The sequence below is a fragment of the Dipodomys spectabilis genome, unplaced genomic scaffold (assembly GCF_019054845.1).
Source record: "Dipodomys spectabilis isolate Male_0828 unplaced genomic scaffold, ASM1905484v1 ptg000001l, whole genome shotgun sequence".
NCBI lineage: Eukaryota > Metazoa > Chordata > Mammalia > Rodentia > Heteromyidae > Dipodomys > Dipodomys spectabilis.
In genome coordinates, this window is record NW_024870678.1 from 20,791,824 (window position 1) to 20,816,623 (window position 24,800).

The 24,800-nt window shown below is 36.5% G+C and overlaps 1 protein-coding gene across 4 annotated transcripts in view; it reads left to right on the forward strand.

The window, feature by feature from the left end:
• Positions 1-24,800, forward strand: part of Eya4 (EYA transcriptional coactivator and phosphatase 4) — a 198,705-nt gene that overhangs the window by 117,810 nt on the left and 56,095 nt on the right. For 2 of the 4 annotated variants that reach the window (XM_042686535.1, XM_042686612.1), the window contains exons 3-4: positions 10,823-10,947; positions 22,328-22,420. In XM_042686535.1, the coding sequence (XP_042542469.1) occupies positions 10,823-10,947; positions 22,328-22,420 (218 nt within the window). The remainder of the gene's footprint in view (positions 1-10,822; positions 10,948-22,327; positions 22,421-24,800) is intronic. The other 2 variants (XM_042686697.1, XM_042686756.1) reach the window with 1 other exon arrangement.

Genomic DNA, 24,800 nt, shown 5'->3' on the forward strand with positions numbered 1-24,800 from the left:
TTCTAAAGTTTAGGGAAAACATGGATAGAAAACTATGTCATAGTGTAAGTTATTAGACAATGAAATGAGTTGTCTAATGAAAGATTATTTTACTGATAAAATGAATAATCCAAAAGATAAAGCATGCATTTGTGCTTAGCATTGTGAAAGTAATTACAGCACTGGCTAAAATTTGTGTGTGCTCTATACCAAACTCTGTATACTTCATGTGTGTGATCTTATCTAAAGCTCCTAGTATTCCTCTGGTGAATACTATTAACTCCAACTTGAGTGTTAATAGTAAGATCCCAAGGTACTTTGTTTAATAAATGTCAGAGGTGACATTTCAAGTACAGATTTGAGTTGACAGTATAGACTCTTAACATTGTACTCAACCCCAAACTCAGTATGTTATTATGCATTTAAGTTCATCTAATGACACTTAAGAGATTGATGTTTAATGAGTTTAGTAGCTAATCATCTCAGTTTGTAAATTATGTCAATGTTTTGTTCTCAGTAGTTCAGCTTTCTAATACTAAAAAAAAATTTTCTTCATCCTATGTAATATAGATTTTCTTCTTCTTTGAAAAATGACTGATGTGTTTCTCAGTGTAATTGATGGTATTAAATATTTTGATTGTGGCCTTATGGCTTTCCCCTACTTCTTGCTAGAGGAAAATAATTTCTTGCTTCATTAACCATCGTTTGTAACCGATATGACAGAAGGTTGATTCTTGTACCATTCAAAAACTGCTTGGAGTAACTGGTGGATTTTTGTTTACATCTTTGTTGTTATTTTTTTTTTTTAAATAAAAGGAGGCCTTTGAAAACTTAGAGAAATGCTACTTCTGTCTTGAAATGTTTACTCACATTTCTTGGAGATGGAAGAAACAGATATGTTTTATCTGAATAATTTGTTGGAGTTGCTGCACAGAAAGGGCCAAAGTTTCAGGCTCGGGTCAAGAGCTGTAAACCCTGGAAGGGAAGGATTGTAAAAGTGTCCAAAGAACACTGTGTTCATGGTTTTATTTGCTGTTGCTCCAGAGCTTGAGGTCACCCTGGCAGATGGGTCACTTGCACTGCAAGCATTCATGTTAACCTCAGGCAGGCATGTGCGCTCTGGTAAATTCTAAGAACCTCTTTCTTCTTCATAGCCCACTTCCCTGATCCTTCTTGGTAAGGTTCTTCGTCCTCAAATAGTGTTGCTTGTCTTCATGGCTGACTCCAGTTTGCACTGTGTCTAGAAATGTATTGGTGAGGGCCTCCGACTAGAACCGCCTCTCCCCTTGAGCAGTGACAGAGGCGCCAGGCAGCAGAGAGGAGCCTCATCTCCATACTGTAGAAAGGACCTGGCTCAGAGCTGCAGCCATTGTAAGGATTCTTGGATCTTGGTTTGAAGAGTGTTCATTTAAGATAGAACTGTTGCATGATGTTCCTAAAGGCCTCTACTGTTACCATAAAATGAGAATGGTTTTCAGTGGTGACATGGTTAGTATTTTCCTTTAATCTAATTTGGTCAGGCTATTTTTTTTTAAGATTTCCTTCTATAATTTCATTCTACATCCATGAAGAGTCTCTCTTTTTCCATCTCTCTTTCTTGCTCTGTTTTTCTCTCTGTTTCTCCTCCCCCCTCCCTCTCTCCCTCTCCCTCTCCCTCTCCCTCTCCCTCTCCCTCTCTCTCTCTCTCTCTCTCTCTCTCTCTCTCTCTCTCTCTCACACACACACACACACACACACACACACACATATGAGATCTCAGATGTGTGTGGGGTGAAAACCACCACACACATTTGCATCACAGAACTAATTCCCATCTCCTCCAGTCACTATCCTCTCTCGAAAAGCTGCTTGAAGACTCTTTGTATTTCTAGAACTGCCTTAGGAACATAGATACTCATGCACTGTTTACTTAGACTAGACTACATTTGACCTCAAGTAACTCAGATTATTTCATCTACATTTTTATTCCTATTTTCATGTTCACTAATGAGCATCCCTAAAAATGTTGTAGAAGGAAATGCAATGAACAGAATAGAAAGCAATCCCTGCTCTACTGGACCCTTACATTCTGGTTACATGAGAAGAACCTGAAATAGTTACCTCTTTTCGGGTAAGAACTATTGAGGAAAGTCTGGCAGAGAAAAGGAAAATAGGAGCAAAGTGAATGCCAGATGTCTTGCCTTTATGTACATTCTGATGGCAAAAGGCAACAATGAAAATGAGATGGTCTCTGAAATCATGAGACCTCCACAGAGCACTCCACGCAAAGAGAGAAAGCTGGCATGTGATTCTCTCGGAAAGTCTAAGATGCTTTTGAATTCCTTGGGTCAAGAACAACTGATGGAGACAGCCTATAAATAAACACAGCCATGACTCATTACCAGGAGCTATGCAGAATGAATCAGGGTTTTCTGAGTTGGAGTAGATTCTGAGGTCCATGAATGTAAGGCTGGCCAATTGCTCTTCCTTGAGTTCGGATGTATTTTGCATCATTAGAAATAAATTACATCTACAGAAAAACATAAAACTCTCAGGAAACTAGTTGCATGTGTCTTACAAATCTTTTTGTAATGGGAATTATGCTTATGGATTAGCTCATTTTTTAATATTATCCAGATAGATGCTAGTATTTATGTGGCCAAATGAGTGGTTGGACCAAGCAAAAAAAAAGTTGAATTTTACCCATCACCTGATTTATAGAATTGCAACTCCTCTGTATAACTCATTAATAATAAAAATAAAATTATATTTTAAGAAAGGTTGTAAAATTGGGAGGAAAAGAGGCTCACCTTCAAATATTATAACAAGCAGTATAGATGTTAAGATAGATGTTCTTGTAAACTTTAATGTTTTTGAGAATTATTTAAAATGCATTCTTCTGATTTTACTTTTATAGTGGGAAAAATCAAAATTACTTAAGAACAGGAGCCATGCATGTGATAGGATAACTCTGGGTTCTGGCATCAGAAACATTGCTGAAGTTCTGGTTCTGCTCCTTTCTTTTATAGGATTTTGGAGATGCCATTTGTTCCCTCTCAACCCCCATTCTGCATCTAGAAAAGATGGGATGTGATATATATATAGATACATATCACTATCAATGTGGTATTTTAAACATTACAGGAGGCAATATGTATGAGATACCAGTCATAGGATGTAACATACATTATGTGCCCAGTAAATATTCACACCTATTTATCATTTTCTGTTGTGGAATCCTAAACTAAATGTATATCTGTATCTCTCTCTTTCTCTCTCTCTCTCTAGATGTATATGTTGAGTTTTAAAACATATGAGTTTTCACAATTAAATTGATCACAAACCACACAAAAGAGTAGACATAAATATTTCTTGATATATCTATATCTGGGTCGGTATTTGTATCTCTCTCTATGTCTCTCTAGATGTATATGTTAGGTTTTAAAATATGAATTCACAATTAAAATGATCACAAACCTCACAAAAGAAGACATATATATCATTTCTTAATTCCTGCTAGTAATAATGCATCTCTGTTCACCCAAGATTCAGCGATTGACTTAGTGAATCACTGAATCACTCACAAAACTAAGAATAGCTTAAGCTCTTGGTGACGGGTTATTAGAGTTAAAGAATGCAAATTAAAACTTGCAAAAGTAAAAAACATACGTATGAGCCAGAATCCAGCAGCTGACCTCAGCTTGTTTTCTTCCTGAAGAGTTGTACAGACAGTGACAAGGACTTTTAGATATAGGAACTGTCAACCTGTTAAAACAAATTTAAGTAAAGCCGACTACATTGTAAAGACCCACATGATTGCCTGTGGTTTCCAGAGGGCTGGAATGGAACATGGCTGTCTGTTGGGACTTCTTGTTTGTGTTGAAGAAGCACCATTTTCTCTTCCCTCTGTCTTCCTCTATGGCTCTGTTCTTTCCTTCCTGACTGATTTTCCTGGCTTACTCATCTTGATCATGGTCCAAATTGGCTACAAGCCCTGACACTTTTTGCAACAGCTTCACTGATAGCACTGAACAGATGCGTCCCCTAGGATCCTTTATTTGAATCTATCAAAACCCAGCTAAGGATTTCTGAAAACTTTTCCTCACTCTTGATGTCCACATGGCTTTCTGTTTGACGTACTCAGTAGATTCTTAGTATTTTAAACTCCGAAGTTTGTATGCTTGTGTTAAATTTCAGTTAGTGACTTTAGAGGAAATCTGTTGAGTTATCATGGGGATTTCCAAAGACCACCCTGAGATTTAGTGATTGGTTAAACTGACTCACAAAACTCAGACTAGCTTAGTCTCATGGTGATGGTGTATCCAAGTCAAATAATGCAAATTAAAATCGACAAAGGTAAAAGACATATGAAGCAAAGTGCAGGAGATAATTTCAGCTGGTCTTCTCCCAGGAGCGTCTTATGGATAGTGGAAATAGCTGGCAAAGCCTCCAGACTATTGCCCTCTTGGTCATTCATCCATGTCTGCTAATTCCTAAACCTGAATCACACATGTTTGCTTCTGTTTACTGTGTTGTCTTTCCACTTTCTCACTTCCTATGTCACAGAATATTCATAACATGTTAAACATTATATGAAAAATAGAAGCCAAAGGGTATCTCTGTTTATCACCCAAGTACAGGTCCTTTCTTTTGAAAGAAGAAATGAAGAAAAAGGTCTGATTATTCCAAAACAGCCTAGATAGAGTTCAGTTGAAGAGGACCTAGACCATGAACTATCCTTTATTCTAGCTCCAGCCACAATCACAATTTCGATATTTCAGTATTTGAACTGGATTGACTGAAGGTTGAGATGTTTTCAGTTCATCTTTTATTCAGAATTGATAAACACCTTCTACATTAAATTTTGACAAGTTTATTCACTAGTTCTAACATTTCTCAATTTTCTGCAAAAGCAATTGTGTCACATAGGAAAGATGTTTCTTGACTCTCAGATTTTACCTCTTTTTTTTTTTGGCAGTTGTGGGGCATGGATATTCAGGGTCTGGGTACTCTCCCTGAGCTTTTGTGCTCAAGGCTAGTGTTCTATCACTTTTCGCCACAACTCCACTTTCAGCTTTCTAGTAGTTAATTGGATATAAGAGTCTTACAAACTTTCCTGCCCACACTGGTTTTGAACTGTGATCTCAGATCTCAGCCTCCTGAGAAGCTATTATTACAAGTATGAGCCACTGGTGCCTGGCAAATTTTACCTCTTTCATAATTTTTTTCTCTTGTGCTTTGATTGCCAGGAGAGCCTTGTAAAAAGCAGACATCTTTGTCTTCATTCTGAAAGAATTCAGTATTTCATCACTGTGTGATTTCTTTTAAACTGCAGCATGTCCAAAAACAATTTTTATCAGATAATGGAAAAATACTTTTCTAGGTGGCCAAGAATTTATGTCATGATAGATAATAAATATTGTATTTTTCTATCCATAAAAATCATATTTCGTTGATATTTTAAATAGTTTGATTTCCAAATAGAAATGAGCATTGCACCCCCAGATAAGCTGTGCTTGTTAATTATTTTTTTCTTTTTCTTACTAGACTTCATATGATATTTAATTTTTCATTTTCATCTGTTTTAAAAGTAATATGTATATATATAATTTCCTTCTTAAGATTATGTTTGTCAATTTTGGGGTCAGAGTTATTATGGTTCCTACAAAAGAGTACCAAGTGCTAAGTGCCAGTGGCTCATGTCTGTAATCCTAGCTACTCAGGAGGCTAAGATCTGAAGATTGTGGTTCAAAGCCAACCCTTGAGCAAAAGAAGCTCAGGGACAGAGTCCAGGCCCACAGTTCAAGCTGCAGGACCACCAAAAAAAGTGAAAGAGTATAAAAGCATTCCTCCTACTTTTGTCTAACAGAATTTGTAAATGATTCTTCTTTTCCTTTAAGTATTTGCTAGCATTCACTATGAAACCATAAAGCCTCAGTGTTTTCTTTCTTTTTTAATTTATATGTTCGATGTAAATTTATAGTTTAGAAAGAAAATTTTTGAAAGTTAATTTATATTTATATGTTCTATGTCTTATTAGATCCTATTCTGGGTCTTTTAAGAAATTCACCAGTCTTATCTGTTGAGTTCATTGCCATAATAATGCTCATAACATTTCCTTTTTCTCTTCATATTATTATTGTTTCTAGTGATCATCTTCACATGTGCAGATTTTCTGTAGTTTTCATGGATTTTTCTATTTAAGTTATTTATTCTCCTTATTTTTCCTCCAACTTACTTTCTTTTTCATTCATCTTTCTTTTTCCTAATTTAAGATGAGGATATACATGACAGATTTTAAAACTTTTCTCCTTTTCTAATAAAGCCATTTGAAAGTATTAATTCTAGTAACCAGTTCTTCACCAATAGTTTATTTACATACCACAAGTTTTCATTTTGATGCATTTTCACCATCATTTTTCTTAAGTGTTTTTATTTACATTTACTTGTGGATTCTTCTTGTACTGTTAAAATTACTCATAAGCATGGGGTTTCATTTTCAAACACTAGAGATATTTTTAATTTATTGTACTGACATTGGTTTTAAAAATTAAGTCATTTGAAGCCAGATACCATCCTCTGTAAATCTCAATTTAAAAATACATTAGCATTTATTTTATAGACCAGTATATAGTTCTTTTGGTAGGTGCTTCATATACAACAGAAAATAAAGTATGTTGGCAGTTTGGTTGTTAGTGTTATGTAATTTTCAAGTAGCGGGTACTTGTAATTAATGAGGTTAAGTTTGAATTTTTTTAGTTTATGTTTTCTCTATTTTGGGGCACTATGTAAAACACATTATGAAACCTTCAGGTATGATCAGGAATTTGATTGTCTTTGTCTTCTTCTCCTTCTCCCCCTTCTCCTCCTCCTCCTCCTCCTTCTCCCCCTCTCACCCGTCTCCTTTTCCTCCTCTTTTTCCTCTTCCTCCTCATCCTCTTTCTTTTCCTTTTTCCCTCTTCCTTTTTTTCTCTTGTACTAGTATTTGGTCTTGAACTCAGAGCCTGGGTGCTCTCTTTTTTTCTTTTTCTTTTTCTTTATTTATTTTTGTTGCTGTTGGTCATGGGGTCTGAACTCCGGGCCTGGGCGCTGACCCTCAGCTCTTCAGCTCAAGGCTAGCACTCTACCACTTGAGCCACAGTGCCACTTCCAGCTTTATTCTGCTTATATGGTGCTGAGGAATCAAACCCAGGGCCTCATGCATGCAAGGCAAGCACTCTATCACAGAGCTACCTTTCCAGCCCTTCTTTTTTTTTTTTTCCCTCAAGGCTTTTACTCTATTGCTTGAGCCACAGCTGTACTTCTGAATTTTTGGTGGTTAATTGGAGATTAGAGTATCATAGACTTTCCTGCCCAGCTGGTTTTGAAATGTGATCCTCAGATCTTAGACTCGAGTAGCTAGGATTACAAGGGTGAGCCATGGGCCTGTTTCTTCTGAAATTCTTCTTTAATTCTGTCAGTTTTGCTGTATGTACTTTGAAGCTGTACCTGTAGGCATGTATACATTTAGAGAATATTTTAGAGAATTTAGAGAATTTTTAAAAACCATTTTCTAATTTCTCTCATTTCTGTCAATATTCTTTATCCTGAGGCCTATTTTATGTGGTAACACTATATCCTGAAGATCTTTCTTATACCTACTATTTTCTATCATTTCCCTCAACTTATTGATCCTTCCAACTAATTTGGTTCACAAGAAGCAAACACAGTGATGGAGATTTGTGTTTATTTGGGTTGTATATTAAACCTTTATAAGGAATGAAGGAAATGAGGTTGGACTGAAGCATTGATCTATCCTCCTATACCTGCTATGACATCAAGACTCTCAACTACTCTTACAGGATGTCCTAGAGGAGATCTTTGAAGCTAGAGGGCATAGTTTTCACAGCCTGAGTAGTTAGTAGATAAAGGCTGCTCCCAAAAGAATGTGGTCTTGGGTACAGTGACTCTTTTAGTTGAAGATGAGTCCTTGAAATCAAGAGTTGTTAATATCAGTCCTAGCAGCTATAACAATCCTATAGCTAGATGTCTTTGCAGTTCCCTATGCACGTTTTCTTATATTTCAAATACTATTTTTCCCCCAGTCCTGGGGCTTGAAGTTGTCCTGGGTGCTGTCCCTGATCTCCTTTTGCTCAAGGCTAGTACTCTACCACTTGAGCCACAGTGCCACTCCAGCTTCTTCTGGGATTAATTGGAGGTAAGAGTCTCATGGAGTTTCTTGCCTGGGCTGGCTTCAAACCACAATCTTCAGATCTCAGCCTCCTGAATAGTAAGGATTATAGGTGTGAGCCACTGGTGCCTGGCTTATTTCAAATACTTTTTAATAGATCTGGCATAGCTAAGTCTTGGCTGTCTAATTCAATATGACACTCATTAGCTTTACAATGAAGTGTTTAGTCCCTTGATATTAATGTAATTACCAAGGAGTGAAACCATTATCCTATTTTGTATTTTCCATTTTTATCATCTTTTTGTTTTCTCTATTCCTAATTTCTTTCCATGACTTTTTTTATATTTTATTTTGGTTGTTTTTTTTTTAGTGATACCTGTTTTCATTCTCCATATGAACATTTAATAGTAGAGGTTTTTAACTGCCCAATTAATAAGTGGGCTAAAGACTTAAGATTTCTCTGAGGAGGAAATGAGAATGGCCAGTAGACACATAAATAAATGCTCAACTTCTCTAGCCATAAAAGAAATGCAAATCAAAATAATATTGAGATTCCCCCTCACCCTAGTTAGAATGGCTTTAATCAAGAAATCTAATAACAACAGATGCTGGAGGCGATATGGCCAAAAGGGAACCGTACTGTATTGTTGGTAGGAGTGTAAAATTCTTCAACCACTCTGGAAAGCAGTATGGAGGTTCCTCAAGACTCCACATAGAGCTCCCCTATGACCCAGCAATCCCACTTTTGGGCATTTACCCAAAGGATCACAAACAAGGCCATACTCCACATAGAGCTCCCCTATGACCCAACAATCCCACTTTTGGGCATTTACCCAAAGGATCACAAACAAGGCCATACTAAAGCTACCAGCACAACTATGGTTATCACAGCATTATTTACCATTGTTAAGATATGGAACCAACCCAGATGCCCCTCAGTAGATGAATGGATCAAGAAAATGTTATATATACACACACACACACACACACACACACACACACACACATACATATATATATATATATATATATATATATATATATATATATATGGAATTCTATGCCTCTATTAGAAAGAATGACACCATGCCATTTGTTGGAAAAAAATTATAATAAGTGAAGTAAGCCAGGTCCAAAGAAACATAGGTCCCCATGGTTTCCCTTATTTGCAATAACCAGTCTATGTCTAGGACAAGCAGAAAAGGTCAAAAGCTATATACATATGACCATATAAAATGATGCTACATGAAATGAACCCCAAGATAAGAATACAAGAGGTTTTATCTTTCTTGCTGTACTTATAATGCACTATGTGATTTTTTTTTATTTCTTTGTATGTTCTTCCCCCATGGTACAACCCCTGTTGTCACTGTATTTGATTCCGGTTCCCTGCATCTTGTTTATATATTTTTCTAATTTGGAGAGGGGAAAGGAAATAACAAAATGTTTAAATAGGGATACAGGTTGACCCATTGTAACAATGAGATGTACAAGACACTATGTTGAAAATGAACTTTACAACTCTGGGTGGAGGAAGGGAGGAGTTGCGGAGGTGGGAAGGGAAGAAATGGTAGGGGAAAAGCAAAGGAGGAGTGACAATGCTCAATAGGAAATGTACTCATTACCTTGCTAATGTAACTGGAACCCCCCTGCACAGTATCTTTATAACAAAAAATATATATTAAAAATAGTAGAGGTATTTTTTACCCTAAACTTACATACAAGTTAAATATAATGTCTATGCAACATTGAAAGAAGTTTTCCAAATATGAATTCATGTCACCATCATTTTCACTGTTGTTACTTATTTAAATTCTATAGCATATTACACATTTCACAATATAATACAAAATTTTGCTTCAAGAGGTCATCTATCAAGAATAAAGAGGAAAATTAAGGATAATCTTTGATTTTATCAACATAGTTACATTTATATTACTCTTCATCTACTCTTGTAGATTTAAGTTTTTATTTGATATTGTTTTTCTTTCAGTTGGAATTTTCCTGTAGTGTTTTTGTTATTAAGGTCAATGGAGACAAAAATTCTCAACTGTTGTTTACATCACGTTTCCTTTCTTTCATGAAAGTGGTGTGGCTTCCTTGAGCCACTGAGAAATTCCTTAGAGTCTCAATTCTAGCACATTCTCTGGAACGTGCATATCAAACTCCCTCGTTCCAGTATGGATGTCAACAGTTCTATAGCTGCAGCTGTCATGGCATGAGCTCATTCTTTTAGCCACCTGGGTCAACAGAATTGGCTAGATGTTTTGCTCTGGTTTTGAGCTAATGGTTCATTCTGACTAGTGATTTCTATCTCAGACAGTACCCATTTACAGGAACTGAACATTTTCAGCCTTCCCCTGCCTTTGTAGCAGAGAGGATTGTGGGCATCTATGCTCATTAAAACCACCAAGATGCCAGGGTCTGCTTTTTCCCTTATTTTAATGGTATAGTTGTAGAAATGAAAAATAAAAAAAAAAAACACAAACAAACAAATGATGAGATCTCATGTGCTGTTGAAGCTTTTCTAATTTATCTATTTTTATGAATGGCATTTCTACCTAGGTAAGAAACGATTGATTTTTATTGTTATTGTGGGGTTACACATGTGCCAAGGAGAGTAAGACATCTAATTTATGAAGAAATCACTGGTGAGATTTCATTGTTTGCTCTGCCGCTTCTTACTCTTGACAGGTCTATGGAAATGCAGGACCTAGCAAGTCCTCACAGTCTTGTTGGCAGTAGTGATACTCCTGGTGGCTCCAAACTGGATAAATCCAGTCTCAGCAGCACGTCAGTCACTACAAATGGGACAGGAGGTAAGTGTGCCTTCCTTAAAAGGCTCACAATCACCTTTCAGTGTTTCCTCTGATTTCACATATTAGAAATCTCCTAATAAATGGGTATCTTATTATCAATGTCATAATCAGTGATATATCCAAGAAATGCATAGCTAGTATATTATTAATTGTTGTACTGTTCTCATGAAACTCATGTTCTTCCTTGATAGCTAGAAATGTTAGTAGGAAGTAGAAAGACCTAAGCAACATTTGAGGGCATTTAAAAGTTTTCTCTTTGTATTTTCCCTTGAACATATTCTGCAGAGTTTAGAAATTGTAGTCAGATATTTACACCCTTACACCCCCCCCACACACACACACGCATACAATTTTTGGGTTTATTTTGAATTGTAAAAAGTTATAGTCCAGTTTTTCATTAAAAGTTTTTTTTTCTTAAAAATGATTTTAGAAATATTCAAGTAGTTATATCTGCTGTATTTTCTTTTCAAAGAGAATAATACCATAATACCTGGTACTTATTTAAAAGGGAATTGTATTCTTTCTAGATACTTTCAGATTTTATTAAGTCATAATTAGGCTATAACATATAGCAAATATTTCAAATATTGTGCTTTACTGTTTTATAAAATACATTCAATCTATTGGAACATATGGTTCAATTCTTGTCAGATTATGTATATATAGAGAGATAATTATATAATGTATATGCAGACATAATTTGTTATTTACTGTTATTTTGAAATTTTGTGGATTTTGTCTGGCCCCAAAAGTAAAAGTAACATGACATTTGTTCTTTTTTATAAGCTTTTCATATTGCCAAATGTCAGCATTTGCCACATCATATTTTCTTTTCAGTTTTAAATGAATATCCACAAAATTGACACCCCTCTTCCCACTGAATATAACCGTGCAGCCTGTAATTTCCTTTGTCAAGTCATGCGCATTGCAACTTACCTTGTATTTAATAATGTTTTACACCAAACCCTTTGTAGATTAACATTCTTCTTGTTTATAATGTTTATTTGTCTCTAAACATGCATCTTTAATTTGAGCTAATTAATGAATATGGGATAGCAAATGTATAAGAATAATTTAGTCATGATTACCAAGGCAAAAAAATTTACATTTTCATTTTACCTTTAAATTGAGTACAAATAATATTGAAAATCCCAATTACTCTGGAAACAAACATCAAAGTCCATGAATCATATGCATATATATATATATGACATTATCAACTAATCTGTAGAAGACCTACAATAAGTTCTAGTTTTGTTAAGATCTAGAAACTGATGCCAGCATTGAAGACTACTCATATACACTCAGCAGGCCTCAAGACCATGAACTCTTACACTGTTCCTCTTCTCAGGGGACAACATGACTGTTTTAAATACAGCAGACTGGCTGTTGAGTTGCAACACCCCCTCTTCTGCAACAAGTATGGGAGACGATGGTACACTGCATGGTTTGGGTGTGTGTGTTGGCCTCTGGTTTGCTTTCTCTTGCTGTTTTCTGTTGGCCCCTCTTTTCTATGTTTGGTACCTGATAGACAAATGAGAAGTGAACATGCCTTTTACTTGGCTGTGTTGTTGTTTTTTTTCCCCCAAACTGGTAACCAAGTCTGAAAATGGTCTCATCAATAGTATTCTTTGCTTAGTTTAAAAAAAATAATTTCACACAAACAGGTACATATGCCAGTTTCCTAAGTACTTATCACATTGTTACACAGTTAATTCAGAGTAATGACAAAAAGAGCACCTTAAGCTGAGTGAACGTGCATTAAGCCAGTTACCAAATAACCCATGAATTCTTAACATGGCAAAGGAATATTTACTATTTTACAGACTTCAATAAGTATTACAAAACATCCAAAGTCATATTAATAATGAGTATCCCATCATGTTAAAAATTATCAGCAATGAAATCTGAGCACAGTTATAATCTAGCTACTCAGAAGCCTATAGTAGTAAGATCATAGGTTTGATAAAACTCAAGGTTCCCATCTCTAAATGAGTGAAATATAAATAAACAAATATTGTTAGACACAGTGGTGTCCACTTATAATCCTAGCTAGTTAGGAGACAAAAAACAAGAGTATTGAAGTTGGAGGCCAGCACTAGCAAAACATAAGACCCCATTTCAGTTAAAAAGACAGTTATGGTGGTATATATCCATATTTTCAGCTATGTGGGAGACATAGGAGGATCATGTTCCAAGGCCATATCCAGGCAAATATGAGACTTTATCCAAAAAATTACTAAAAAAAAAAGAACTGTGGTATGGCTTCAAGTGTTAGTGCCCTTGTCTAGCAAGTGCCTCACCCTGCATTCAAGCCTTAGTATTACCAAAAAACATTAAAAATATAAATTAATAATAAGTCTCTTATTATCTATAAATATTATCTGCATTCATATACAAACTTTCTCCTACATCAAATATGAATGTGCCATCAAAATTTGACATTTTGACAAAATTATCATAATACTAAAGGACTGCCCATTTGAGGTTTAAAAAGGAGAGCTTATGTCTACTGGAAGTGAGTATTAAAAGCATGCAGTTATAATAGACTTTGTTATAAATGTATCTTTCTCCATTTCAAATTAAATACCAATCTATGACTAGTGAATAAGAAGCACTCCATAGTGTTCATTATTTGTACTTTTTTTTGTCCATTGTGGGGCTTGAACTCAGGGCCTGGACGCTGTTCCTGAACCTCTTTGTAATCAAGGCTAGTGCTCTCCCACTTGAACCACAGTACCACTTCTAGTTTTTGAATGGTTACTTGGAGATAAGAGTCTCACTGAGACTTGTGTGCCTGGGCTGGCTTTGAACCATGATCCTGAAATCTCAGCCTCCTGAGTAGCTAGGATTGTAGGCATGAGCCTCCAGCACCCGACATTATTTGTATTTTTACTAGCACATAATTGCATACAGATTAATGGTTTGGTTATATTAATTTCAATGTACTTTGATCACATTTGTCCCTACCCTGCCTTCTCTGCCTCTCCCTTCTCCTTGTCTCAAATAGTCCTCATTCTACTTCCATGGATATTTTTTAAACCTAGGTCACAAATGAGAAAAAATGCAATTTTTTAGTTTCTTGAGTACGGCTTATTTTGCTTAACATGATAGTCTCCATTTCATCCATTTGCGTGCAATTGACACAACTTTATGTTTCTTTGTGATTGACTGTAACTCTACACTGCATTAGCTACTTCTCCATTAAAGGGCATCCAGGCTCATTCCGTAACTTTCTTATTCTGAATCAAGCTGTAATAAACATGAATGTGGAGATATCTTCATTGTATGTTTCCTTCGCTTCTTTTGGGTAGATACCCAGGGACCCATGGCTGGATTATAAGGGAGTTTTACTTCTAGTTTGTGAGAAAACTCCATCATGATTTCCATAGCAGCTGGGCTAATTTACATTCCCACACATAGTACACAAAGAGGTTTCCTTTACCCTCTGTACCAGAATTTACTGAGGCGTGTTTCCTTGATAGTATTGCTTCTTACCATAGTGAGAAAAAAATCTATATGTAATTTTTTTTTGGGGGTCCGGTCGTGGGGCCTGAACTCTGGGCCTGGGCGCTATCCCTCAGCTCTTCAGCTCAAGGCTAGCGCTCTACCACCTGAGCCACAGTGCCATTTCCAGCTTTTTTTCTTTTTGCTTATGTGGTGCTGAGGAATCGAACCCAGGGCCTCAGGCATGCAAGGCAAGTGCTCTACCACTGAGCCACCTTCCCAGCCCTCTATATGTAATTTTGATTTGTTCTTCCTTGATAAGAAAAGATGTTGAACAATTTTTTCATGTATTTCTTAGCCATTTGTAATTCTTTTATGAAATATATAATTCTTTTACCTACTTATTGATTGAAATATTTATTTTTGATAGTGTATAATTTTTGCCTAATTGTTTTAGACAAGGTATTTCTATGTAACCCAGACTGACCCTAAACTTGCTATATAATGCAGAATGGGCATCTTGAAATCCTTGTGTCTTGGCCACTTGAGTACTGAGATTACACATATGCACGCCCAGCAATTTTTAGTTCTGTCTGTTTTCTATTATTACCTACTAGATGAATAGCTGGAAGCCTTTCTTCTACTCTATGGGCTGTCTCTTCCCTTGGGCATTTTTTTCTTTTCTGTGCAGAATTTATTTTAGCATGATGCAATCTCATTTATCAATGCTTCCTATTATTTCTGAACTATTAAGTCCAGAAAGTCATTGTCTGCACCTAAAATTTCAATTATTTTCTCTACATTATCCTCCAAGAGTTTCAAAGTTTTAGGTCTTACATTAAGGTATTTGCTACATTTTGAATTGATTTTTTGTGTGCAAGGAGAGAGATAGGAAGCTAGTTTCACTCATCTACATATCAGATAGTTGATTTTTCTAGCACCATCTGTGGAAAACACTATCCTTTCTCCAATGTAGACTTTTGATAACTTTTTTGAGCATCATGTGTCTGTAGCTGTACTGGTTTATTCCCGGTTTGTTTGTTCTGCTCCATTGGTCTGTATGTCTGTTTTCTTGCTGATACTGTGCTGATTCTCTTACTATGACTCTATAATTTGTAATCACTATTTGTGATACTCTCAGCATTGCTCTTTTTGCTCAGGCTTGCTTTGAGTAATCAAGAAATCTTGTGCTCCCATATGAATTTTAGGATTTTTTTTGTTTCTGTGCTATTTGCTTTTCAGAATCTCTTTTGGATTAATTTCTTACCATGTTGTTCTCACTCAAGTTTGAATTACTTTTATCTGTTTATTTCAATTTCTGTTTGAGTTTGTTAGTCATTTTTAAAGGTTAGACATGTGAATTCCTTCTCTGGCATTTTAACAAGTTCAGTAGGTTTGGATTCAGTTATTGGGTAGTTGTGAACTGTTAGAGGAGTCATGCTGCCTAGCTTTTTCATATTTCTTGTGTAGGTAAGTTGCAGGTTTTCCCATCTATATAAATGGATAGCTCTTCTGGTTTTATACGGGATCTTCCTAGTGAGTAGCCATCTCTTGAGGACTCAATTCTCAGTACCTCTCAGGAGAAAATATCAATTATAACAATGACAATGCCAAAATAAGTACAGAAACAAAATTAAAATTCCAAGCAAACTCCTAATCTATAATAGAACAGATAATGGCAAAAAATAGTATATAATGAACTATGAAGTTAAAATTAATGAAGATAAAATTAACAACAAATGATAAGTGAAAGCTAGAGGGAGATAAGGGGGGAAATGAAGCAGTAAATTTAAATAAAATACAAAGAAAGGTAGCAAAATGAAGAAGACTATGGGAAACTGGGGGAGTAAAGTAAAATTTAAAAACCTGATTGCAAAATAAAGAAAAAACAGAGAAATAAAATTAGAACATAAATTCTGAAGTAAAATGAAGTAAAAGCAATAACAAAATCTAGTAAAAACATGTTTGAAAAAATGACAAAGGAAAAAAAAATGACAAAGAATTGGAGAGGCTCCTGTCTGTGTCATCTGGGACTATTTAAGTCCTGTTACTTGGGGTAGTGCTAAGTGAGGGATCCAGACAGCTTCAGGGATGTGTTCGCTGTAGTAGTTTCCCTTCTTTGTATTCCAGGAGCATCTGAAGTTTGTACCCTTGAGCTGGAAAATTCCCATTCACTCAGAAGTACCCCAATTTGTACAGCAAGTGTCTACAGCTAGAGATATCTCTCGACTCTGTCAGATAGTACAGGAAACAGAGCACTGACATCTGCCCCTGAGGAGGAGATAGAAGGGAATGGCATATTCTACCTGCCAGTTGCAATGCTTGCAGACTTTGACCAGCAGTAAGGGTAGAACTGAAGAAGGGTAGAACTGGGAAAACCTAGCTGTGTGGCCAACCTGGATTCAGCTCTCTCAGTCTTGCTAGGCACACACAATAGGGAGACAACTCCAGGGACTGAGTGACCCCATGGCCTTGGCTCAAGGGACGAGCTCTGGTTTCTGTAATTCTCAGGCAGTGGACCTTGTTACTCACCTCAGAAGGCTGGGCTACTGGCCACTATGTGCTCCATTCTCTGTGCTGGCTGCTGCTTAAACTCCTCACTCAAACCATGTCCTATCTTCCCACGCCCTTTTGCCTTCTTCTTGTGATCATCTTCTTGGGCACTGAGACATGGTGTCCTCTGAGTTGTAATTGTTCCTTGTTTTCAGCACCACAGAGTAGTAGCTCAGCTTTGAACAATGAGTCCCATCTCAAGATGGCCCCTGGCCATAGCACTCCAAGGTATGCAAACAACACAGTGAGTCTCTTCTCTGGTACTGGCACCCCATACAAGAGGATTCACAGTTACAATGGATATCCCTACTGGCCTTAAGGTTTATAAGAGCTAACACATCCTATGGCTAGGACAGTCAATCTTCTGTCACCAGGGCTGCCTGGCTTGCTTTGTGATTGCTGCTTTGGGTTCCCCTCCACCTAGGGAGCCAAGCCTGAAGTTACAGGCTGTTTTCTACTTGTTGTTGTAGCTTTTCTGTTTCTTTTTGCTTTTCAGATGTCCTATCACTTCTTTCTCTCTTTTGCCTTTCTTTAAAATATAATTGTAGCTTTGTTATTCTGACTTTTCTTATTCATAAGGTCACATGAAGGAAGTGTTTAATCTGCCATCTTCTCCTGGGAACTAGTCAATTATTATTTTTTATAGTTTAAACTTCAAGCATTTTTCTTTTTCACACTTGGAATATACTTGTAATACTTTGACAATATTTGGCTAGAATTATTTATTAGTTCTGGTGCAAGAGTGATTGCTTGGTCAAGAGCCAGATAGTAACTGTGTTCTGTTATATCAGAGAGACACTAGTCTCTGTTCCAACCATTCAACTCTGCTAATGCAATGCAAAATCAGTCAGATAGTAACTGCGTTCTATCAGAGAGACACTAGTCTCTGGTCCAACCATTCAACTCTGCTAATGCAATACAAAATCAGTCAGAGATGTGGCAATAAAGATACTTTCTATATTAATAATTTCATACTAATCAGTCAATCCCCAGGCAGAACATAAAGCCCTACGTTCAAACTCCTTTACCAGAAAAAAAGGATCAGTTACGTGAAGAGCTTCCTCAACTTATAAGTAATTGCAATTCAAATTTGCTGAATAGTGTCAGGAGTCATAATTAACTATACTTGATATTCAAAAAAAAGTTAGATCTATTAGAAATGTTTGAGATAATGTCAAAAGGGGGTCGTTTTTTAATTTATCTCTTAATTAACACACATCAAGTTCCTATTACAAGCCAGGCTCTATGCAAGGAAATTGGAAAACACTAAGCTGAGTAACAGCTACTGGCCAAGGACCAACCAGTCAAGCAGAGGAACAGATGTGAATGAGGCATCCGAATGAGCTCAAAGTGAATGTGTGCTGCAAGGGGAATGTGCCATTCCACATAGAGATCAAGGCATCAAAGAAACGTTGGGGAGACCAAAATTCAGATGTTCTGATCAGCTAAATTGTTGTTTGACATTTGAAATTACCATATAAAATAGAACCTTCTAGAGTTTTACATATATGCCTGATTGACTCACATGTAATAAATTTGTTTCTGAATGTTAAGTATTCATGTAGTACAGACACTTAGTGTTGTGACTCTAGTTTGGATTTTCTTTTCTTTTTTTTTTATTTGGTCAGTCATGGGTCTTGAACTCTGGGCTTGGGTGCTGTCCCTGAGCTCTTCAGCTCAAGGTACGTGCTCTACTACAGCACCACTTCAGATTTTCTTGTGGTTAATTGAAGATAAGAGTCTCATGGACGTTGCTGCCTAGACTGGCTTTGAACCGTGATCCTCAGATCTCAGCTTCCTGAATAGCTAGGATTACAAGAGTGAGGTACTGGTACCCGGCTTTATTTTTGATTAAAAAAAAAAAAAGAATGAGTCATAAATTGCTTTATTAAATTATTGGGCAAAATATAGTATTTCATGGATAGTACAGAATAAAAGAAATTTATAGCCAGTCATAACATTTTCAAATGAAAATATTGACTCAAACAAACACGAATCATAGCATGTACTGAGTATTCAAACTAGTAAATGATGCTTATTACTTCTTGACAGTGTTATAAATTGTTACCCTTACAAATGTAACTCTACCTGAGATACTTTTTGAAGAAACTAACTTGTCAGAAGTCATTATGTGTGATTCTCATGGTTAAGAAAAAAGTGTGTATATAGATAGATATTTCTTTGAATCAGTTCAAGCATACAGCTCTGAAAATAAAACGAAAAGTATGTATTACTTGGTCCACCTTTCAAGGATTTGGCATGATATTGCAACAAATAAACATGAGCTTTGAGTTATGATCCTAAAATGAAACTTCTCCAAAAAAATAAAATGTTGAACCTAAAGCTCTAAAGAGAAAGAGATCAAAGAGAGAATATGAAGAGAATGATTTAGTAGTCATAACTTCTGACAAGAATCATATAAAATATAAATTTACTCTGCAGATATCAAATATTTTTAAAGCTGGGGAATGGAAAATCTGACATTCTCTGGACTAAATGTAGACCTTTAAAATTCTAATTAAATAGCTGGGCACCAGGGGTTCATGCCTGAAATCCTAGCTATTCAGGAAGCTGAGATCTGAGAATCACAGTTCAAAGCCAGCCCTGGCAGACAGGCTGTGAGACTCTTATCTCCAATTAACCGGACTAGAAGTGGCTGTGTGGCTCCAAGTGGTAGAGTACTAGCCTTGAGCCTCAAGAGCTCAGGGACAGCACTCAGACCCTGAGTTCAAGCCTCACAACTGACAAAAAAGAAAAAGAAAAAGTATATACATATACATATATATGTAATTAAACATTATAATGTGTGGAATTAAAATCTATCTCTCCCCTTCTTTTCTTTCTTTTGACTGCCTGCAACTTTCAAATTCAAGAAAGTATAATCAAAACCGTTATTTTACTTCTTTAAAAATCAAGTTCCAAAGGGGGTGTTAAAAGTAACAAAACTAATCTTCATATTTTGCTTCTAGACCAGTTTTGTCGAACCTAGTTCATGTCTGCTCCATCTTCATTATACTACTTCATTATACTACTATTAATAGTAGTATAATATATTTTACAAATATTGTTTGTAGGGTATGGGCAGGTTTAAACAGGGACATGGGAATAATTAGGAAAAACATGGCTGAAATTGGAATGTGGATGTTCTAGTTTCTGTCACTTGTCTTACTTTTGCTGAAAGCTTTAGACAATACTTTTTGCCACCAGTGTCAGGATAAGCTGTGGACAGTGTTGTGTGGAGGGCAACTAAGCCTCCATCTAGATCATTTTCTGGCTTATCTTTATACAGATGGAAGAAATTTTTGATTAATTGGTACTGTCTAGAAGACAGCGCAGTTTAGAGTTTGCCTTCTGCAAAAGCCTCATCTGGCTTTTACTTACAGTGCATTAAGAGGCAAGTGATTTCTTCTTTTGTGCTTCACTTTCCTGAAAAATAAATATGATAATATTATATACTGGTGAATAAACAAATCAGTACCTATATGGCACAGAAAGATTGCCTAAAATATGTCAATCACCTTTGGCATTTGTGTTAGCAAGATTCAAGGTCACTGCTTTTTGATGCCTTTCAAGAGGCTTTGTACAGAGCCACTGTGAGTACATCAGCCATGTTCATACCTGAAGGCAGCCTGTTTTCGTGCAGAGATCATCAGTATTAAAGCTGAGAACCTATGCTCAGATCTCAGCTCTGGAATTTTCTACATTGGAATTTCAACATGCCCTCAGCCCACTGAGCCTCGTGTGTGAAGCCGATAAAATGATTTATTTCTACCAAATTGTGTTAAGGATTAGCTAAATATACACATAGTAAGCTTTGAATAAATACTGAATAGTAGCAGTCACAAATAATTTCCATGGTGATAAATGTACTTACTGATAAGATGTAATCATAGTGCGAAGAACTGAAAATTACCACTAAAAAATAGTAAGCATTGATACATCATCACTACACAAATAGTGAGACTTTACTCAGAATATCGTCGCTACTGAAAATAGGATAAAATACTCAAGATTTTTGACTTGCTTTTTCCAGCCTTTACAGTTCTCCTCTGATCTTCCAGCAATCATTGCATTGTTAAATTGTGGATAGGAAACTAACCCAGCTCTTTCTGAGGGTCTTGTTAATGTTGTTCACTAGTGCACGTGCTCCTATCCATTAATTGCTTTTCTAACAAAGTAACATTCTTGACTTACTTGATCACTGGGGACTGTGTGATCCCGCTATACTTTTTTTGTTGTATTTCTTCATGGTTGGCTAGTATTCAGCTTTCTCTTTTATAGACTTGCTTGCTTCTAAGTTAGTTAACTGTACTGTTCTATTTGTGACCAGGAAACACAGAGGTGTGTAAGTAGAAAATAATGTAGTTTCTTCGCTAACTGCCATGATGTATGTGGTAGAACTTTGTCAACAAAGGGAAAATATGGTGTGACCAAATGGGGAAAGGCTTTTTCTTGCTCCCACCATCGCATCTCATTGAGAATAATGAATGCCAGGCTACTTCATTGCCGAGTAAGGATTTTGCCAAAATATACTGCCTTCAAGCAGAAATAACATGTTGCAGACGTTTTAAGAAGACAAATCTTCTGCTGTAGAAGTCACCGCTTACTGTATGCCGATCCCTATAACATTAACTCTGCTGTAAAAGCCCAACATTTTAAAAAAGAGTTTTAAAGTAGCATATATTTTACAAATTGTATGAGGGGAAGGGCAGTCATTGTAATATTTTAATATGGTCCATGTCAATATATCCAATCAAATTCACCCCTTTCATCTCCTCTCTCCTTTTTTTGTGCCTGTACTGTTTTAATTTATCTTTTATTGTCTTTAAGTAATTGTATAAAGGGGTATTAATTCAAAAGAAATTCATTTATAGGTACAAAAGTTTTAGGCTCCTTGGTTTTCCTTAAAGCAGAGAATTTATTGAGTGACTTAAATTTTACCAATCACATGACTAGCTCAGGTTTTCAAGACACCTTTTATTTTTTAAATAATAATCTTTTGGAAACATGAAATAGAGATGAGTGCATCTCAGTTACAATTTGACTTAAACATACTCAAGACTGACTAGTGGTTGCTTTTTTCTGTCTTTGACCACATCAGAGTGCTTAGTGAGTTAAAAATGCAAAGACATGTATTGCTCTTTCATTTGTCAAGGTTGACTGCTTTTAAAAGCCAGACTCTGAGAATCAGGTTAGCCAGAGGATTTTATGACAAATCCTCCATAAATGCATGCCCATGTAAAAGCTAAATTAACAAAACTTGCCTCATCAAGTTTTCTCTTGCATGCCCATGGTAGCTAGACCACCACTAGCAGACCAGTCAGGGGCGTGGGTGTAAATTTAGAAGTGAAAACTCACATGTACTTATTCTTCTACGTAGTGTCGCTTCTTGCAGTCAAAACAGAGCCCTTGAACAGCAATGAAACCTCAACCACGACTGGAGATGGAGCGCTTGACACTTTTACTGGGTCAGGTAAAGCCTTTAGCTCGTGTGTCATTGTGTACACATTGAGGGGACCAACATTATCCTTCTCACAAACAGCTGCACACGGATCAGAACTGACAGCACTTTGATTTCAGAAAGTTGACACTAAACTCACTCTTTTGGAAAACAAATTGTCCTAAATTTACCTATTGTTAGAAATTCTATTTCTAATCAGTCCATGGGGTTGAGAATCGACAGTGGAACTAACTCTCAACTTGCTTGGTAGAGAAAAGCAGAGCTATTTTCATCCATCATTATTAATTTATTATTATTATTATTATTATTATTATTGCCAGTCCTGGGGCTTGAACTCTGGGCCTGGGCACTTCCCTGAGCTCCTTTTACTCAAAGCTAGCACTCTACTACTTGAGCCACAGCTCCACTTCTGGCTTTTTCTGAGATTAATTGGAGATAAGAGTCTCACAGACTCCCCTACCTGAGATGGCTTCGATCTCGGCCTCCTGAATAGCTAGGATTACAGGTATGAGCCACCAGTGCCTGGTCTTCATCTTATTTCATACAATGTTTGATGAATTTCATCAGTAGGTCATCATTGCAAACTTTGTTCCTTCAACTGTCTATTTAAATTATATTTCAAAACTGCCTTTTCCATCCACCATTCTAGATGTAAAACTATCCCATTTGATTTCTTCTAAATAAGCTTGTTTCCTTTTCTGGTTTAAGAAAGTCCTCCTGTATGGCAGTTGAGTGACAAGTATTAAAGGTTAATGCACTGCCGGAGAACACATGCTGCTTGCATTAGAATCAGCCTCTGAGAGCAGCCTTGCTTCAAAGAGAGCAACAGAGTGTCTCTAAACATCAATCCTTATAGGATATAAAATACCTGATAACTCCCAGCTGGGTGCAAGGGACACAAGTTTTTTTTTTTGTTTTAGTTACTTTGCTTGGCTTATTCAGTCCTAGTTCTTTTATTCTGCTGTATTGTATTTATATCCATCCATGATCTCATCTGTGATGATTTCATATGGGAGTACTCTATGTAAAAAAAAATTGCAGTATGTCCTTAAATGTCATGTCAGTGGATAATGCTACTTTTTTGGAAGCACAGCTGATCCAGGCTTACAGTTCTCACCATGTACTTGCCATGTGTTCACATAAACGTTAGTACTCCAAACAGAGATAAACAGTAGTAGTACATCAGCCAACATTGCATAAAGGTCCTTATGTGCTAGTCTGCATTCTTTGTAGCAATTAATCTGCCTCCCCAGGAAACAAATAGCTACCACCACCCTCTGTTATACTGTGCTGTTCACTTGCTAATGTAACTCTTGCAAACAGTCTGCAAAGTAAATGAATGCGGGTAGGTTTTAAGGAATTGTGTGTAATTATAAAGTAATGGGCATCATGCTTCAAGAGTTTACACATTCATGAAAAGTTGAATGACAAAAAAGTATAGAATCTTTGCCCCAGAGGATTTTCAGAGCCTTCTGGTTCATTTTGCAGACAAGAACACCATACAGTTGTGCCCACATGGTTAAGACCTGAATAGAGCCAGGCATAGTGGCTCACACTTGTAATGCCAGTGACTTGGAAGGTAGAAAAGGATCACGTTCCAAGGCCAACCTTGATGAAATTAGGGAAACTCAACCTCAAGGAACAAGCTAGGCATGGTGACAAATGCCTATAATGCCAGCTAAATGAGAGGCAAAGGTAGGAAGAATGGAGTCTGAAGCCAGTTTCTGGCAAAACAATAGAAATCTTGTCTGAAAGATAAAGTTAAAAGAGTTTGGAGCGTGGCTCAAATGGTAGAGTGCTTGTGTAGCAAGCATGCAGCATTGAGTTCAAAACTTGAGTAACAAAGTGGAGGCAGTGGGGAAGGGGAATGAAAACCCTAATCCATGGTAGTGATATAGACAAATCTAGAACCATATACCAATAATTAGTCTCTGAGTCTTTTCCATCATACTCCACTGATAATTACCAAATGGAAAATTTATTATTTGAAATCAGATTCATATTGTATTCCCAGATAGTTCCTTAGGTTTTTTAAAAGAACATTTTGGAGCTATGCAGCCCAACAAAATAGCCGTTCTTACAGGTAACTTTTTAAATTTAAATCAATTAAAATTTGGTAAAATAAATATTTGTAGTTGGAGACACACTAGCCACATTTCTAGGGCTTAATTGCTGCCCATGTCTGGTGGCACAGAGATGTAGAATGTGCCTAGCACCATGGCGAGCTCTGGTAGTCAGCAGGGATCTGAGGCAGGGACTCTCCTAGAACCATTAAAGAAAAATGCATTCCCAAGAAACTTCACCAAGCATTGTAAGGTGCTCAGCAGTATCCTTCATTTGCCTTGACTATCAGTAGCATCCTGCCCCAGTTGTAACGCATCAGAATATATCC